Here is a 19,371-nt window from a genome sequence, read left to right as displayed (position 1 = left end):
TTTTGAAATATTCATACAAATATTTTAGGACCTTTTTCCTCCCCCACCCTAAAAAAAAAAGGCTGACTTGAGGTCAGATTAGTTTATACTAAAATACTATAACAGTAATAATTATGTACAATATTATGTACTAATAAGAAAATACAGAAAGTGATATAATTGTTTTCTACCTTTATTCATTTCAATATTTATATAGTGGTTTAGTATCAATTGTGAAGTGTCATCAGTCTTTTAAAAAAAAATTGAGGAACCCTACCAGAAATAAGACTAGTTGTATGATTAACTACCTTAACTGGCATCTTAAGTAAATAATATCTCATTCTTTTAGTCATTATTCATCCCTACAAAAATTCTGATCCACATTTGTCACAAATACACAAATTGAGTGGGCATTGCTTGCCTTGGCTCTATTTACTGATTTTTTTCTTCTTTTGGCATGAGATATACAGTAATAGAATTCTGGTTATGTTGCTAGTACAGTAATAATATTATATTTGCTTTCATATATAAATATGGAGTGCTGTTATTAGTTACTATGGAAATTAATTGCTGATGGCTATAGCACTAATACAAAACTGAATTGATTATATTATGCTAGGTTGTTTTTTTGTCCAATTCTGAATAATGGATGTACATTCAGAGCATAGTGACAAATCAGAAAAAGGCGAAGGGCAGAAACGCAGACTTCTCAAGTACTACGGGAATTTCTGTAGTTACTACAGAAATTTTGCCTAAGTACGGACTTACAGAAACAGACAAATATACTACTAAAATTTATTATAGGCCTAGACCCATATATAAATAGCTATAAAGTCCAGAACAAATGACTTTTTCATCAGATTACTGATAAATTATTGTGAAAACTAAGAAAAACGTGGGCTGTTGTTTGAAATTCCACAGCTGTTATTATCCTGTACAGCACCTGTAATTTAAGCAACTCGTGTTTTGCACTCAAAACAAATTACTAGGTGCTATGGAACCTCTGTATATTTACTATGGATATTTGAAGACTTGGTTACTAAAATGCATTTTACTAACTTGATAAATCTGGGAATGTATTGTGAGGAGGGAAATTAAGAGACACTAATCTTACTCTCAGTCTTACTTTCAACAATACAACACATTCTCGGTGTACCAAGACTCGGCTAAAGTAAAATTAAGGGGCAGTTGACAATAGCAAATAGCACCAGGTTATTTACATTAGCAATCAAATAGTTTATCATACAAACAGGTTTGTTTACCATATCAACAGTGTGGTTTAACATGGCGATGATTATAATCCATTGTTTCGATTTGCATCGATTATGATATTCGAAATACTGTTCTTTCATTCTTTGGGTTGTAATGCCTCTGCCATAAATAGCTTGCCAAAACTCTGTGTAGCAAACCGACTGATCTCGTCACAATGCTTCTTCATTTGACCGGATATGAGTAAACTGTCTAAGCGTGAAGGCACGATTGGTGCCTTCTGCTGCTTGCTCAAGTCCTCCTCCGGAAGCGGAGGTTGACCTTTGGCTGCTCTTGCTTCATTCTCTTGTTTCTGTTACAAAACAAAACAACAACAATTTGGTTAATAAGTGAAATATCACAAACTGCATACAACAATGATCTACAATAATTAAATACTGTACTGTACATACAAATCCTAATTATTATAATATTAATACTGTACATACAAATCCTCATTATTATAGTATTAATTATAATACAAGTAGTAATAATATCAAAACCATAAAAAAAACTTAATTCAATATTATTAATAATATACAGTACACTGTATATATTTAAGTACAAATGATTCATGTTTTCATTACTTATCTTTAGCTAATATAAAATTGTTAATTTGCCATAGTGTTAAGTCTGTTTCATTTTCATGATATTTATGGCCTTGTTAAATGAACAAGTACTATAGCCATTATAAAATAAAGATTGTATTTTTAATTGCTATTATATTAATTCAAGTAAGCGTACAATAAAAAAAAAAAACATTTCCTCTAATTTATCATTGGATACAATTTAAGAAAATAATAATAATAATAATTTTCTTCCCTTGGGTGACCTTTTCTCATTTTACCTGGTGTTGCCCTTCCTGTTCCTAGACATGCTATTTCAATTCTAAATTGCAATGTGTAAACAATCATGTGTTTGAGGTTTTACTGGTTAAATTATGACTCACAGTTATGGAGAAAAGGCCAGGCAAACTCAGGTCAAAGATCAGAAATGTAATTTCCTGTTAACACCTTTCTGACCCGATTTATTTTTCATTTATTTTTGTTTTGTAGTGTACTGTATACTGCCATACTACTTTATTTTGGTACATAAAATAATGGCGTGAGTGGACTGACTATGGGGATTTCTACGGGGACACGTTTATTCATGTAACATCATTAGTATTACCTTAAATTATCATTACTAATAATTAGAAGAGAAAAATGTGAAAGTCTTACCCTTTTATAAATCTGTTGGTGCTTATTTGCATTCATCTTGTACAGTGTTCGCTGATAGTTTAGAAATTTAATGGTCTCTTGATTTATGTCATCTAAACAATCCATAAGAAGTTCCATATTTTTTTCAAGCACGTTGCTTAAAAGGAAATAAAAAACAGATAGGTAAAAGTGTATGAGATTCAATGTGGAAGAGTCTGGACAGTTGTAGCAGTCCAGGCTCTAGGGCTTTGAATAACATTCTCTCCACTTCCCTTGGGTCCTTATGTAAGGCACTTGTTCCAGTTTGTCGTTCATCAACCATTGAGTATGGGTAACTGGTAATTGCAAATGCACTACTGTAAACCTCGAATAGAAGCCCGATGGGCTTTATCTCGAAAAGAAGCCCATCCAAATGTCGCAAAAGAAGCCCATCCAAATGTCACAAAAAACAAAAGAAGCCTAGGGCTTCTATTTAGTTTTATGGTAATTGCAATGTAAATTTTTCCCCAGGGTGCCAAGTCCAATAATCCAACAACCACAGAATAAAGAGAACTTAGTGGTAATTTGTAGTCTGGAAGACTGACAGTGACAACAATAATTATTGTAATTATCATTATAATATTATGTAATCAAGAAATTTCATAAAATGAATTTCATAATTGTCCCTATACATTACTGCTTCAGAGCAAATTTCCAGGTATGCATAGCTCAGGATACTTAAAATTTTAACAAGCAGGATTAATGCTGACTTATTTTCATTACCACATAAACAATTTATCAACATACAAGATAAATATTCATCATCATTTTTAATTACCACCAGCGGAGGTGTATCTGCATACCAGAGTTACAATCATGGGATCAACATACAGGATTCTAAAATTCATAAAATTTGATTACTATCTTAAAATTTATCACCTAGATTATGAAAAGTAATTACAATTTAATAATGAATAGTGGCCTACGGTAAGTGGTATTTGTGCAAAATAAAACAGACATGTTACTATTGTTTAATCAAATTAATTTGTAGAATGACACCCCAATAAAGCCCCATTTACACTAGAAAAGATTACAACAACACGACACGATACAGATGCGTGCAGTGTTGAAGAATAAAAAACTATGCGATGATATGTCCTTGTTGTGTCGTAATCGCGTCTAGTGTAAATGGGGCTTAAGTCACATTAAAACTGTCACTACTTCAACCATTCATGCTGCAGGAGCCATTCACAGAGAGATGCATAGCTTAGGATATTTTATTTATTTTTTTTATTAACAAGCATCTGAATGAATACAATCTTCATTATCACCTGATTAATTTGAACTGTCTATCAGTTACGTTTTAAATGCATTATCTTAAATTCCATACAACTCATATTTGTTTATTGCAATCATTAAAGTTTATCATTTCAAACAAGAGAATTTTAATATTACAGTATTACTGCATATCACCTTTGTCTTTGTGTAATACATATTTATTAATCCTCAATTTATCAAAATAGTTTTGTAATACATATTGTAATATATACTTGTTATTTTTGACGATGTTTTCAAAATTTTGTGATTCTTGTCAAACATAATGATTTAGGTATATATATATATATATATATATATATATATATATGATGCACCACAATCCTTTCATTGGTCCGTTAAAACCCTGCTTCTTCTCGAACTTTTCAGGTTGCAACCCACTTCCAGACTTTGTATTCTTTGGCAACGCAAGGTGTATATCGTCATACCACTAGGTTACTGTCATGTTAATATATGTGTTGATTGCTTAGGTCTACTTGAAGCTCAATAAAATCATAATGCCACTGTTTTTTCTGACATACTGGGGCTTTCTTTTTTTAATATAAAATCTCTGCTAGTAAATTTCGATAGCCATAGCACTTGCCTTCTAATTTATCAGGTAAAGATATTTGCGGTCTATCGTTGTATTTCTACAGTCAACCTTGGCTAAGTCGAATACAAAGTGGCTGTGATAAACAGTTTCAGTTTTTACTTACTCAGCACAGTGCACAATGCATTTCGATGATCTTCGATCATGTGCAGAATGTTTCATTTTATAGTATAGAGAATATTTATTTATTTAATATTTTTATTATTTTGAAATGATTAATGTAACAATACAGCACAGTTGACTTGGGTGAGGTTGACTGGACAAAATATAATTGAAAACTGAAGCTTGTACATGCCCACCACTTGCAAAAAGGAACAAAAAAAAAAACCAAAAAAAACAAAGCAACTCATCATTTTATACACAAAGCATCATTATTTATTAACTGCATGTACATGTAATTGTGAGCTCCTACTTTTTTTTTAATGATCTTATCAGTCCTTAGAAATTGGCAACAGCACAATTTTGAGAGTAGATTCTAGGTTTTGAGTTGACAATGAATTTCTAGCTTTCGCCATTGTAGCTACGTCTTTTTGTAGGAAGGTTATGTAAAAGTATTTGACACTATGTTTTGAAATTAGCTTAACCAAAGTGACGTCGTCTTTTTTGTCAGAAACAGGGTTTTGGCAACCCAAATTTGATTTGCACCCATAGTTTGAGAAGCTTTAAAAGATCAAAAAAGTTATCAGCTTCAATAGAAACTGAAACTATTCAGTTCTTTTGTTAAAATACAGACTAATATACAAGCAGATTTACGGAAATAATACACGAACAGTATTATCAGATATATGTGAAATGGCAAAGAATTTATTTTCTTGTTTAATTCATAAATTGAATGCTAATAACATACTGAGACACAGAAGTAAGCACTTAACTTAAATGCTATTTGCTTAACAGATACTGCTCAACTGATATTTCAACTTGTTGACTGCTAAAAAATGGTTGCATGGTAATTGGGTGTACTAACACAAAGTGTTCTGTGTTCTGAATGACAATGTAATGTAAGCTGTTTGTGCAGACAGCTCAACAAACACTTGATTGGCAGTGTGTAGAATAAAGATTTTTTTCTTTCTAAAGTTCCTATTAAATAATGGCCTGCACACAATGCCTCACGAGATAACTTGCACCTCTAGTTTAACCAGACTTGTCAACATGTTATGCTCTGTCCAAACCATCAAATTCTATTTTACGGAAACATATATAGTCATGATGTGCCTATATATGATCATGATGTGATACCATCATGACCATATTTGGGCATGTCACATGCTTTAGTCGAATAAAATTTGACAGTCTAAACAAGGCCTTAAACATTAAACTTACCCAGTAGCGAGGTTTAGAAAAGTGTCTCCGGAGGGCGGTGACTGCTCCTCCAGTTCACATAGCATGATGTTAATCAGATGGGAGTTACGGATGTTCACTGGTATTTCTTCAAACAGTTTTTCATATGTAAGACCATTCTTCTTGGTGCTACCAAAGAAGAACAGAATATAAGTTAACCTAAAATGAAGTTTTCTCTTTGTTATCTATTGTATGAAGCAGCCATAATTGTAAACATAAACCATACCTGTAAAAATAATAATTACAAGGAGCATGTAAACAAATTTTAGGAAGAGTTGAATAAAAATTTAGGGTGTATTTAAACTTGGCTGGAGAAATACCTCCAACAATCATAACCCCTTCAGGATTGGAACCCAGGACTATTTAATTACTGTAATCTGTTTGAATTCTCTAGCAACTGAGCTGTTTTTTCACAAGGTATTGAATACTGCAATGTATGTATGAATAAATAAATTTAAAAATATTACAGCTTGGCAAAGGAAACAGCACTGACTTTTGAGATAAAGGTTAATAGGTATTGAGAACTAGACCTGTACCAGGGCAGTAGTGTATATTATTAGTTAATATAAATTACAATGTACAGATGCAGATCCAGAAAAAAAAAATTAGGTAGGGGCCATGTGACTGTCCTACGTATTCATGTATAAATTCATCAACATACTCCTAAATAATTTCCAATCGCGAACCGTGGCAAAAATCGTCTAGCCCAATTAATTAGCCTAGGCTAGGCCTAGGTTTGCTGGCATAGTATTTGTAATTATACTCACTACAGTGCTGTACTAGGATTCCTACATTTTCTACGGCATTCAAGCAATGGTTTCGGCTGTTTAAATAATCATTTTCATATTACGGTTATTAAACAATATTTGAAACACACATGAACATCACTAGAGAAACTCGCTGTACGACGTCTGTACAGAAAACCCGACATCGTATAGGCCTAGTAAGTCTATCATTTTTTATGCTTGCCTGTATTTATGCTTTCGAACAAAGAGCGAACTGGACATCGTATACAGTATTAAACTAACATTTCTAGCTGCTTAGCTGTTTGCCTGCAAGCAAAGACCGAGCATCTGTCCATCGAAAGTGTATCGTAAAGCTGACTGATTTTTGGAATAACTATCGCATCGCAAAGTATAAAATACAGTACACACAGTGACTGACTCTTATAACCAGTCCTAAATTAACTTATTCATGAGAAATGTTTGCATATAACCTCAGGCAATCATGTTCCAAAAATTATTTTTTTGATTGGTTTTATCGCCTACATCTTTATTATTCATCAACAACATAAGATACTACCAGCGGTTCAACTACACATCAGACAGTACCTACATATTTCAGCTTACTACAAGTCTTTTTACTACTAGTTTATGTGTTAACAAAGAAAATTTAACCTCACATTTTTAAAGCCCGCGATGACAAGGTTTATATTGTTTGTAATAATATAAACAAAAATGTACTGTTTCCATTTTTACCTTTCTGGTGAGAAATCTCGTTCCCTGTAAGTTTCCATGGCCTCAGCTGTCAAACGGTATGCTTTCAAACTGAGGCTTCCTTTTGTAGTCTTGATTGGGTCTAGTGAGATGTAAATTTAAAATAATTAGTGTATCTATAATTGAACGGAATAACAAGGTGTTTTCTGGAAACCTAATATAGGGTCACATCATGTGATAACTCTACTCCCCTAGCGTATAGAACCCTGGCTCTTAATAGGCGGAACCACGGACTGAAATTAATAGCCATTCGATGAATATTTTTTCAATAAAGTGAAGGCCAAAACACAACACTGGGTCAATGTGATGTAGGGGTGACCCCTAACCAGATCTAGAATTAAATCTGTTACTAACCAATGGACAAATGGCAAAAGGTTGGTAGTCTTAGTTCAGCTGGATATGACATAGCGAATTAAAAATAAAAACTTTATCAGAGACTTTTTTTTATTATGAGTGGACCCAAGATTTTACAGGCGAAATGTTTTAGCCTTTAAAAAGCCCTGGTATTTGGTGGATATAGGATAGGTGAAATCACACAGAAAATACCGATTGTCTGCCAAACTATTAAGTTGTACAAACTTTGTATGGCTGATTAAAAAAATACTGTGTTTTTGTCATGATTATGCCTGTAACTTCATGTTTGGTTTGAAAATACTCCTACAGGATTACTATTACCAGGGAGTTGTTGTTGCAGGTAACAATATTTGGTTAGGCATAAGAAGTAAGGTCAATATGATAGGGGGAAATAAGCCCAATTCAGGGAACGATACTTCGCTCACAGTTACGCTTGCACAAAGAAAGGAAGACATGACAAGCTCTATTAGTGACCCTGAAAAATATTTTTAAGCATGAAAATATGCTTTATTTTTTTATTTCCAAATCTGTATAAGTCTGCTTATTATTAGGCCTATGCAACTATTCGAGGACTGCTTTGAATGCAGCACTTTATCATGATAAGTACTTAAAACCGTCAGTTCCCAACAAACTCTAATTTTGCAAGAATTGAAATTATGTGGTGGTTCCCGTTGCAGAGGCAGATTCCCGTCCGAGGGAACTCTCTCAAAGAAGAACTCAATGCATTCGTTAGGGAAAAAATTCATATGTAACTTTTACAGAACATGAGGTTTTAAGATAAATTACGGGCCTTAAGCATTCAAAATTACAAAATTGTTAGAGCTTCCAGAAGCTTAGCGACCTGGACCACCTTCAGACGTTCTGAATTATTGGTAGATTTTTCGCAAGCAAGAAATAAAAGATTAATAAGCAAGAAATAGTGAAATGAAGTGTCCTAATTTCTCATTTGGCAAAATGTTATATGAAGCTTATGGTGCAAAAATTGTAATGAATTTAGTGTCCTAATATTGTGCTGTAGGAAGTACAATTAAAAATAGAATAGAATTTGAAATTGCCAAAAAATGTCAAACGTCTGTGCGGCCAACAGGGGCTTTCGGCCACAGCATCCCAGGATTTTACCTTAGGTCCATAAATTATAGCAAGATACTTGAAACAAAGAGATTTTTTTTTGGCCCATGATATCAAATCTAAAATTAATCTGGCCCTTCAAATAAAGTAATGAAGAACCAGGGGTATAGAGGATCACTTCCATCCTCTAAGTTTTGTATATCTTACAGTTGGATGAGAATTTAATTTTATAAATCGGTGAATTCATTGTTATTTTGATGTATTTCCACTCCATAAAAAACTACAGTAACATAATCCTTATTTTAATAAGAAGTGTGGAAGTGAAAGAAAAGGAAAATATAATGTAAGAAAAGGTAAAGGAATGGGAAAAGAGGTAGAAAAATGAAAAATGTAAGGAAGAAAAGGGGGTAGGGGAAGAAAAGGTAAGAAAAGAAATTACAGGGAAGTAAAGGAAAAGAGAGACGGGTCGTAAGTATGAAAGAAAATAAAAGAAAAGTGGAAAAAAGAAATGGAGAAAAGAGTAAAAGGTAAGGAAATACAACTAAGGAAAAAAATATTTAACAATCATCTTAAAAAAAGTAAATAAAATTCTGCATTTTCAAATTATTTATTTATTAACTTTATATATTTATTTTTATTGTTGTTATTCTTTATAGTTACTTATTATTTTTGTTAGGTGAAACTTTTAATAATTTTTTACCACACCATGCTGTAAAGCGCATAGAGGTATTTTACATTATGCGCTATATAAGTTGACAATTATCATTATTTTTACCATCGGAACAATTCCTTACCATATATAAGAACTACAGATTCCTCTATAGAATGCTGATAGTTGTACTGGGAATCAAGCAGCTCTTTGTTAAGGAATGTTCCATAGTGAGTTGACTGATACCATCCAACATGGAGATGATCAATATTCACATGCCGAAGGTTCCTCATCATGTCCATCTGATACTGCTCTATATTATAGGAACAATAATAATAAATGTTAATAACAATAACTACAGCAGCAACACAGTAACAATAATAACAACAATGACAATAACAGCATGAATATTATTGATTATCAAATGATTTTGTTTAATTAGCTAATAATACGGACAATTAGAGCATTTCACCCTCCAGAGGGCGCTATAGATACTATTAATGGCTGTACCGTACTGTATAAACACTTCACTATGCAACTGCAGTGATACACGAAATGGTTTATATAGCAGAAATCAGCCAAGAGATTTTTATTTGAGCCAAAAAGATGAAACTTGAAAATGAAATGAAAGCAATATACAACACTATATAAATTATAATATTAAACATTTTAAGATCAGAAACCAAACTGGAAATGTTCTTTCTGTATTGTAAAATTTGATAAGCTCTGTGGAAAGGTTTAAAAAAAAATACTGTATCGTTATGTGATTTGCTTACAATTGCTTTCTAAAGTCCTATTATTAATATTGAAAAATTAAATTTTTCAGTGTATAAACTGCAACCTAAGAGAAATCAATTAAAAAAGGTAGGCACAATTGTTACACCAGTCTGAAAACAATTCATAATTCTGATTGAACGTTAATTGTCCCACTCCAATCCATAAATACAACCACCAATCAGAATTAGGAATTGGTTTTAAACTGGTGTAACAATAACCATTGCCTAAATTTGTTTTCAAGATTTAGATTTTAGAGTATATATAACTAATATACACTAGCATCAATACCATCATCAAAGTCCTCATCGTCGGTGTGTTTTGGAAATGGGAAACAATTAGTAATTTCAAGAGTGTCTTTTTCGACTAGGCCTAACAAAACCCCTTGTACAAGTTCACCAGTACATCCTCCTTCTTCTTCACAATGTTTGACAATCTTGAGAGCAACCTGAAAAGAATAGAAGAAAAAAATTATTTTTATGTTATCATTATAAACACTAAAAATATACAAAAAATAGTTAAATCTAGTGCCCAAACAACATGCCAATTGGCAATGATGGTAATCAATCAGACAATGATTTCCTGTAATTTCCAATTCGGAAGATGGAATTCCCACCTTCAAAAAACTTAGTGGTGTTATGTTTAGAACATTTTCAATTTTAAGAAAAATTAAAATACAAAAAAAAAAAATTAAAATGACTCATTCACATATAAAAATTATGAAAATATAAAAGATATATTAACTTATTTAATGTTATTTTTGATTTAATTGAATAAGTCTCTGTGCCTGAGTGTGTTTAAATACCCTAGGCTAGGTAGAGTTTGAGCCACTCCAGGCCGCGATATGAGTGATGTGTCATCGCGTAGCCTACCAGAATGCCTGCACAGAGAACATCGCATCTAGACTTAGCTACTGTAGGCTGTACATGCGGTGCATGCATATGGTCACAAATTTAAGATAGGCCAACATGCGTAAATCTGGGAAAAAAATTATTTCATTAAATTTAGCATGACTCTGTAAACATTCAACCAATTTTTGTCATCTAAACAGCAGATTACCCACATCAATGTGTTCTTTCATTGAATTGAAAAATAGGCCTACCTATAAATTTTTTTATTTTTTTATTTTTAATTAATTTTTTTTTTTATTGACGAATCTACTGTAGGCTAGGAGGCCTAGCCCAGCTACCACTGCTTCTCTACAACCGAAAACTACTCGACCTTGCCTAGCTAAGCCTATACTTTGTCATAGGCCACCAGCTTCCTGGCTGGGCGAAGATATGCCTATTTATTAGGCCAGGCTACCTAGGCCCTCGATGATGATGGCATGGTGGTGTACGCTAGTGGGGCCAGGTCCAATAAAACCTCAAAACTACAACAAATTTACAAAGTACAATATATTTTATAATAGCATATACATACTTTTTAAATATATACCTAAGTTAAAATAAATAAATGCTAAAGAAACACATACTAAGCCATCAATCTGTACTTGGGAGACCGGCTGTTCGAGCGTGCTTACGGCCGCCATTTTATTCACGTCTTGTATGTAATTCTCTATTAATATAATCTAATTCATAATTTATTTCTCTCGATTTTTTAATCCTCTATATAACTTAAAGCACAAATTTTATTATTTATTTTAATGTACATGATTGATTTAATAATTATGGTTAGGGTCTAATCACAATTATATATTGGTCAAAAGGTCAAATGTCAAACACATGTGTTGGTTTTTTGTGGGATCGCTTCTAACCGAATCAGGATAAAACGTACATTGTGTATTTTTGTATGATCGTTGAACATTAAAGGTTGTATTATAATAAATATAGTTAATTGTATATTTTTAGATTAGATTAAATAATAAGCATATCAAATCTATAGCATATATTACTACTCTAAAGACTGATAGGCCTACCTAGGCTACGTTAGCCTAGACTACTGGTACTGCTGGAGGGAGTAAGTTTAAGTAGTTACGTAGGGCTAGCCTAGTCGTATAGGAGCGCTCTCTCTCGCACTTGCGAACACCTACTACGCTCTGTGCCGTGCCTTCTGACAATGTTGTGACGTTAAGGGAGGTTATAGACTGCTTAAGAGGACAACCCTTTATGATGGTTTCGTTTACGGTTTTATACACACAGTAGGCCTACTTACTAGCCTACTACTAGTACTACTAGTACTACATTTATGCTAGTAGTAGAGAAACATGCTTAACACTTCTTTGGCATACATTAAATTACAGAACTATACTATTTTTTTACCTAGTATCTGCAGGGGATATATAGCCGTCAGAATGTATATCTATGCTGTACATATTATTTATTTACTGTACAACATTTTTTTTCATATGTTCATCATAGTACGGAGCTTTTTTTTTTACGCCTAGTAGAGATACGGTACCGTATCGGAACTTCCGATTGCTAAAGGTACGGTAAATGATATTACGTCATGATTAGCCAATAGAAACGCCGATACATGTGTGACGTCATTCAGTGCACTGCTGCTGCAAGACCAAGAGTAGTGAGTGTGTGTTTTATGGTTTTAGCAACGATCGAAGATAAGAAATTTTGTTCGTTCGCGGGTGTTGTTGACAAGCTGTGATTAATATTCCGTAGCCCGAGGCCCTATTATTATTATTATTAGGGCCTATAGCAAATAAAAAGAACAGCAGTTTTGCTAGACTTGGCGACATCAAGCGCCTGAGTAAACTATTTTAATAGTAGAAGCCAGGCCTAGCCTTAGCTACTGTACCCCTGCTACTTTACTGTGCATACTAATTCCCTGTAGTATGCGCACAGTAGGCCTAGGCTATACACTACAAATAAAGTTTACTCTCACTGATAATTACAATCGCCATGTTGCTTGGTTGGCTATTTCAATCAGCAATAATAACTACAAGTAGCACTTCCCTAAGCCTAGCCTAAAAGTAGTACTGTATACCTATAAGCGAGGCCCCTAGGCGGGTATTCAGCCTACATATGCCCTAGGCCTAAGTAGACCATTCTCTATGGTAGACCATAAAATATGCAAGAATAACAGAAAGGACTTTTAACCCAAACATTGTGATAAGCCCCAATCGAAGTACATCAAATGGGCCTATAAAAATGACTAGCCACAGCGTTTTTTTTAATAGCTACATATAGGCCTACATACCAGGCCTAATGCTATCTTGCACTACTGTAAAATATTTTAATTGCATGGATGATACCTCAAAAACAAGCTCAAATTTGCGCGGAAAATCGCTAGGAACATAGGTGCACAGAATCTTAATTACTGCACAATACATTGTGTTTATACATATTGAGATTTGGTCAAAACCTAATTTTCAGCAAAATCTGCGGAAATCAGCGCCCTTATTTTCTGAAATGTGTGGACAGATTTCTAAGGCATTTCGAGGATATATTACTTACTTATCTTACTTACTTTACTATACAGTCTGGCTATCAAGTTCATTGTAAAGGCCTCAAACGCTTTCCCGAAAACTTTTTCAGATAGAAACGAAAAGCATGAGATCAAGATGAAGGTTAGAAGGTACAAGCATGCAAGGCGGTTCTTGTCATTCTACAAGAATAACTACCAGTTCAGACCCCCGTACCAGATTCTCATTGATGGTACCTTTACCAATATGGCCCTCCAGTACAAGATTAACCTCAAGGAACAGATCCCAAAGTACATCGGAGAAGAGGTTCAGGTATGGCAGAAAAATGTTAATAGGGCCGTTACATACAATACACAGCCGTTTGCTATCAGATAAGTAACACCGATGATCTCCAGTTGAGCGTCTACATGATTAAAAATATCATCGGTTGTACAGGAAATCACGTGATTAGAACTGACCTGAAAAAAAACAGGCAAATTGCTGTTTGTTTTGAAACCCTTTGTCAAAAAACTGTAAAAAATGTATATAATAGTATTCACGCTGTTTATCAACAGGGATGACAACAGCGAATTTGATCTCTGTTAACACCGTTGCGATGGGGAGGTAACTCTTTAGATCATCGCGGTTACTGATCCGTTATGCAGAGTTACTGACACCGTTTACATGGCCACTTAACACCTATATCTATGGATAAAAGCGATCATCACGGTGATCTGCCGTGTAAACAAGACTTATACAATTTAACATTTTTTGTATTTTTGTGAGATAAAATTTTATTTTGTGGTTTCTTTTTCAACAAAGCTTCTCACCACAAAATGTGCTATAGCTGAAATGGAAAACCTAGGAAGTGACTTGTATGGTGCCATGTCCATTCTAACACGGTTTAAAGTTCGTAAATGCCCTCATCACGGGAAGCCTGTCGGGGCTTCCGAGTGCCTACTGAGTATGCTCAGTGAAAGCAACAGTCATCATTACTTCATTGCAACACAGGTAAAAACGTTTTTGATGTTAAATTTTTTTTTTTCTGTTTTCTTGAATAATATTTAAGTACAGCAGTGTGTATACATTCCCATATTGGCATTTGTAGTATACAAAATCTTGAATCTTATTTTTTCAATGTTTCTCATAACATGTATATAGTTTTACATTTTGTCATTTGATTTGGAGATCAGAGTAGACCACCAGTGGTGTTGGGCCTTACACATGTCTTGCTCTAGACACTCTCCAAGCTTTTCATTTTCATCCATTGTATATATTCATCTTTGTGTTGAATTGGTAATCAATTTAATTGTTGTTTAATTCTTGTCATTTTCCTTTTCCTCTCTGTTGACCCAATTATATTTTTTTCTTTGTGTAAAGTTATTCTAACATTCTCTAGAATATGGCTGATTTTTCCTTATGAAAACAGAATCGATGTACTGTAATTTTGTGCAGTATCTCAAATCCCTAGCATTCCTAACCATGTATTCCAAAGAAGTACAGTACCTCCTGTTATGGAGCTCCTCTTTTAGCTCCATGCTCCTACCAGGTACCCATTCCGAAGCTGTATTGCTGTGTTCAGTGAAGTGTGACAATCATATAAACTGCCTTGTCCAGGGACAAGACTGAAACTAATAAAATATTAAAGAACAAAAATGTATTACTGTACTGCAAAAACACTTTTATTTTCACACTATTGAATACCATTAGGCCATACTTAAATGGCCTAATCTTGATCAAATGCTCAACATTAATGAAAATATCACAATGTACAAAATAATGAATGACTTAGCTCCTAATTATTTAAAAAATAGATTTATTCAAAGAGAAAGTAAATACAACACTAGGTCAAATGACAACCTTAACGTACCCAAGCCAAGAACGGAATATAAAAAAAGAAGTCTATGTTACCGGATATTTTGTGGAATAATTTAGACAGCAATATAAAAAAATTCAAGCACACTAGAACTTTTTAAAAGAAACATAGTAATGTAATAACCATTATTATGTATTATATATATTTGTTTTTTCTTTGTACTAACACTTAATTATTTTAATCTAACACAATTATTTTTTTTAATGTCCATACGGCCTCGTGGAAGAACACCCACTTGGGTGAACGAGTTTTTTGACCGTTATAAAATAAAGTTGTTATTATTATTATTATGTGTGCAAGAAGGAACGAATGGTTTTGAACCCAGGATTGAAAGACACAGAGCCACAACTGCATATATCACAGTTCACCACTTGTTTTACCTCACCCTCTTTTCACTCATCAGTTTTTTTTTGTTTTTTTTGTTTTTTGTTTAGGATCCAGACCTCTCTAGGCATCTGCGAAAGATTCCAGCAGCACCACTACTCTATATCAACTTCAATGCTATTGTATTAGAGAAACCATCAATGGTGTCGCAGAAAACAGCAGAGAGCAAAATAACCAGCAAACTAGCACCCTCAGCAGAGGAGAAAGACACATTAAAGAAATTGAAACAAAGATTCTTGCCTCAAAATGAGAGAAAGCGATTTAAGAAGAAAAGACCAAAAGGACCAAATCCATTATCAGTTAAAAAAAAGAAAAAGAAACAAAGTGAAAGTAATGTTTTAAATAGTTTGCCAGGACGTGAGGGAAGCAAGAACCGGAAAAGAAAACGAAGAAAGAAAAAGTTGACAAGCCAAGTTGAATAAATTATAATGCCATCTATCTTGCAATGTAATGTTTTTTACTATTTTTTTACTCAGTTTTATATCCAAGAATTTGAATGTAAGGGTGCCCAGGGGGAGAGTTTTACAAATGAAAGGTTCAGACCACCACAGCCCCACCACGATTGGGTGTAAGGTACACTATTTTATGGCCGGTGCCCTCAGACTTAAATTGATAGGGTGTGGTCGGGGTGGAGGGGGGGATGGTGTAAAACAGTGTTTCTCAATATGAAGTACTAAATGCAGTACCATACTCGCGCGAATAAGCGCCCCTCTTGAATAAGTGCCCTCCTAACATAAACATTTTCTTAAGCGCCCCGTTTTAATAGCACCCCCTCAATTTTGAATAAGTGCCCCTCGATTCCCGAAGAAAATCAATCATACAGTACAGTACATCAACTTAATTTTCTGCATCAAATAATCGCATCTATCTTAGCATTGTCAATTGGTCAGTCCATCTATCCATCTGCTGTCGGTCTATCAGGTGTTTCCAATAAGTTTAACATGGTTGTCAGTTTTGATCTATCTTTAGAATGCTGTTCTTGTTTTATTAATACCCTTTTTGGATTTAGAACTACAGTATTTAATATCTAAAAATTAAAATACTGTATGGCCATTTTCAGTCAACAAAAATAAACTGACCTCATCACTCTCGTATTTAAGCAAAAAACCCAGCAATGATCCTGCTAATCTGAATTGGCAGATGGCCAACACACTTACCACGACCACCAACACTAATCTGCTATCGTGTAAATACTCCAACATTTATGAGCCATGCTCTCTCGACAATTACATTTTACTTCACCAAAACCATTCGTTTTTCTTGCGATTAAAAAAAAGTGCCTCTTTAAGTTTCCAATTTCCCATAAGCATTCCTTCAATTTTCATTTATTTCCATCAGCGCCCCCTCGATTTCCACTCTGTTTGAATAAGCGCCCCTCAAAAAGAGCCAAAAATATTTAAATCGGGCCAGCACTTATTTTGCGCGAGTATGGTACACCAATTATAAAAACCTCTTTATACTCTGAGTATGTTTAACTTGAATAGAGTACATGAAGGAAATGAAATGTACATATGTACAGTGAGCAAAGTACCAGAACATATAATAATTTACCACTGATCAATTTACAGTAATTACATAAAATTACACAAGACAACAAATTGTGTAAGTATTTGTAGTGTATTTAAAACCAGTTACACATTTGAAGATATTTACTGTACAATGTAATAAGTAACTTTTTAGCATATAACATAGAATAAAAGTTGCTCCGAATAAAGAGGGGGAGGCCATGATACAATTTGTAAACATAATTAATTTGTATCAATTTGACTTCCTTTCACAAGTAAGATGATAAAAATAGTTATAAAATATTAATGATACTAACATATGATTTTTAAGTCTTACAGGGTCCTTAACTACAACTAGTAAACTTAAATTACCAAATAAAATCAAAATTAGCAGTCTCAAGCAGACTTCTGTTTGTAAAAGACATCCGCTACATGTAGTACATGAGAAAAATGTAACTAAATGCATTCAGCGAACGTGATCTTACAACCAGCGGCGTAGCTAGGTGCGAAAAAAAGGCCCCAGTGCCCTTTGATGTGGCAAGGGAATTCCTTAAATATAATTCATCGTAAGAAATGCTTCTTTTACCCTCTATTCCTAAAGGCCTAGGCTAGTAATAATTACTAATGATGATCAGATTCTTAACTATTTGAAGAGGGGCATATTATATTCGGTCTCAGAGGCTGTTTTAAACTAATCAAGAAAATTGTTGGCACATAAAATTTAACAACTGCAGTGGCAGGTAAGGGAATTCGAAATAAAGTAGCCAGGAAGGGTGAAGATCACAAGGCAAGGAAAGTTATGATTATAGCACCTCTAGATGGCCGGAAATGACATACTCAGACTTCAATTTTTAACATCATATTTCCTTTTTTCTCATTTCTTTTATAATTAAGAAAAAAAATTAGGGTGGGGTGAGCTGGCTGGGAACCCTTGAATACACCACGTATTTGAAATCAACACAGTAATCAATAATTACTCCTCTAAAAACTGAATATTATTGAGGGGTCCGCTGGCCATTTCATTCTTCAAAAAAAGTTGGAAATTATTTAAAATTAATATTTTTAGATCTATTTGTGAATGGGCCCCTAATAACCCTGGCTGCACTGCCCGTAGTTACGCCATTGCTTACAACTGATTCTCTGGATTTAATTATATACTGAATTACTAAAACTCCTGAAAAACTAAGTTTGAAACAAGTCTGCCTATAATAATAGGAGTGATGATTTGCCCTACCTGACATGTTATACAAATACTAGCGAAAAAATTCGCAAATCATCACTCCTATGATATTTACTGACGCAAACCCACATCTAATAATAATAATAATAATAATAATAATTAAATGTTTAAATTTAATGTTAAATGTGTTATTTAAAATAATTCAACGACACAACTACAATAATTAATACTGTAACAATGAACTGTTACAATGAATTACATTTGTACTCCAAAACAGATGAGCTATTTTTTGAATAATTAGTATTAATAATAACAACAACAACAATAATAATAAACAAGATTATATAAAATACAAATTGGGGATCCGTATTGGATCGTGAGGTGGTCCTCTAATTTAAAAAGTTGTCTTCTGGCCTTTAAAAGTTGAATACTGTACTTCGTTTGAATCAACATACTTCATGTAAATCGAAAAGACAGATTGGCTGTCTGTAAAAAATTAAAGTAATTAAAATATTAAATAAATACAGTAATTACATAACATGATTATAACTTTATTATTATTACAATAATAAATACAGATCAGTCTCTAAGTAATGAAATACTATAGTAATCAAAATATGTAAGTATAATACAAGAGAGAGAACATTTATATATCTAATACCATTATAGTAACAATAATACTGTACGAAAAACCTGTAATGATTAGATTTGTGTTCATTACTGTTCCATTATTATTATAATTATTAATTATTTCAATTAGTGGAGAGAGTCATTAAAACAATTTCACTGGAAATGACTGTTCTACACCAAAATTTTAACTTGATATTAAAATTACATAATAGAGTAGATATGGTAATGGCTGCAATTGTTCAATAGGCCTACCTGGGTAACTTCAGCAGAGGACTTTGATGATGAAATTCGGTTTTTGTTGCCACAGCAATGCTTTCTAAAGGCATAACGGACCTAAAATGTAATGATATTTAATTATTATATAGGCCTACCGTATATATATATATATAATGACAGCGCTGGAATTTAGAAATTGGGAATTATATAGGCC

The 19,371-nt window shown here is 33.4% G+C and overlaps 2 protein-coding genes and 1 long non-coding RNA gene across 5 annotated transcripts; 1 reads left to right on the top strand and 2 right to left on the bottom strand.

Annotated features, from left to right (window-relative positions):
- Positions 1-154: 154 nt before the first annotated feature.
- On the bottom strand, positions 155-11,610 carry LOC117118242 (eukaryotic translation initiation factor 3 subunit H-like). The gene is made up of 7 exons (XM_033262762.1): positions 11,483-11,610; positions 10,300-10,456; positions 9,380-9,547; positions 7,146-7,245; positions 5,650-5,796; positions 2,448-2,583; positions 155-1,540 (listed from the first exon to the last, which is right to left on the bottom strand). The coding sequence occupies exons 1-7, from the start codon at positions 11,537-11,539 to the stop codon at positions 1,328-1,330; spliced, it is 978 nt and encodes a 325-aa protein (XP_033118653.1). The 5' UTR covers positions 11,540-11,610; the 3' UTR covers positions 155-1,327.
- Positions 11,611-11,711: 101 nt separating this feature from the next.
- LOC117118258 (rRNA-processing protein UTP23 homolog) lies at positions 11,712-16,072 on the top strand. Of its 3 annotated transcripts, none has more exons than XM_033262804.1 (4): positions 11,712-11,819; positions 13,500-13,699; positions 14,189-14,377; positions 15,677-16,072. In XM_033262804.1, exons 2-4 carry the CDS (start codon positions 13,526-13,528, stop codon positions 16,046-16,048), a joined length of 735 nt encoding a protein of 244 aa, XP_033118695.1. In that variant the 5' UTR covers positions 11,712-11,819; positions 13,500-13,525; the 3' UTR covers positions 16,049-16,072. The 3 variants fall into 3 exon arrangements, with proteins under 3 accessions (XP_033118695.1, XP_033118696.1, XP_033118697.1); XM_033262805.1 differs by having other exon boundaries at positions 11,723-11,819; positions 13,504-13,699; XM_033262806.1 differs by having other exon boundaries at positions 11,729-11,780.
- Positions 16,073-17,224: 1,152 nt separating this feature from the next.
- On the bottom strand, positions 17,225-19,347 carry LOC117118259. Its single transcript, XR_004447021.1, has 2 exons — positions 19,194-19,347; positions 17,225-18,797 (listed from the first exon to the last, which is right to left on the bottom strand). It is a non-coding gene; the product is annotated as an uncharacterized LOC117118259 (long non-coding RNA).
- Between the last annotated feature and the right edge of the window lie 24 nt (positions 19,348-19,371).

The sequence above is a fragment of the Anneissia japonica genome, unplaced genomic scaffold, assembly GCF_011630105.1.
Source record: "Anneissia japonica isolate Jap-2015-1 unplaced genomic scaffold, ASM1163010v1 scaffold288059_len961885_cov194, whole genome shotgun sequence".
Taxonomy (NCBI): Eukaryota; Metazoa; Echinodermata; class Crinoidea; order Comatulida; family Comatulidae; genus Anneissia; species Anneissia japonica.
This window is presented reverse-complemented; position numbering and strand designations above follow the sequence as displayed.

Bases quoted from the DNA above. Each gene is read 5' to 3' on its own strand.
- LOC117118242 (XM_033262762.1), bottom strand. From the start codon at position 11,539: ATGGCGGCCGTAAGCACGCTCGAACAGCCGGTCTCCCAAGTACAGATT. The intron at 9,548-10,299 runs GTATTGATGCTA...CCTATAATATAG, and splicing joins CGATGAGGACTTTGATGATG to AGCAGTATCAGATGGACATG. The intron at 7,246-9,379 runs GTAAGGAATTGT...ACATCTCACTAG, and splicing joins ATCTGTAGTTCTTATATATG to ACCCAATCAAGACTACAAAA.
- LOC117118258 (XM_033262804.1), top strand. From the start codon at position 13,526: ATGAAGGTTAGAAGGTACAAGCATGCAAGGCGGTTCTTGTCATTCTAC. The intron at 13,700-14,188 runs GTATGGCAGAAA...TTTTCAACAAAG, and splicing joins ACATCGGAGAAGAGGTTCAG to CTTCTCACCACAAAATGTGC. The intron at 14,378-15,676 runs GTAAAAACGTTT...TTTTTTGTTTAG, and splicing joins ATTACTTCATTGCAACACAG to GATCCAGACCTCTCTAGGCA.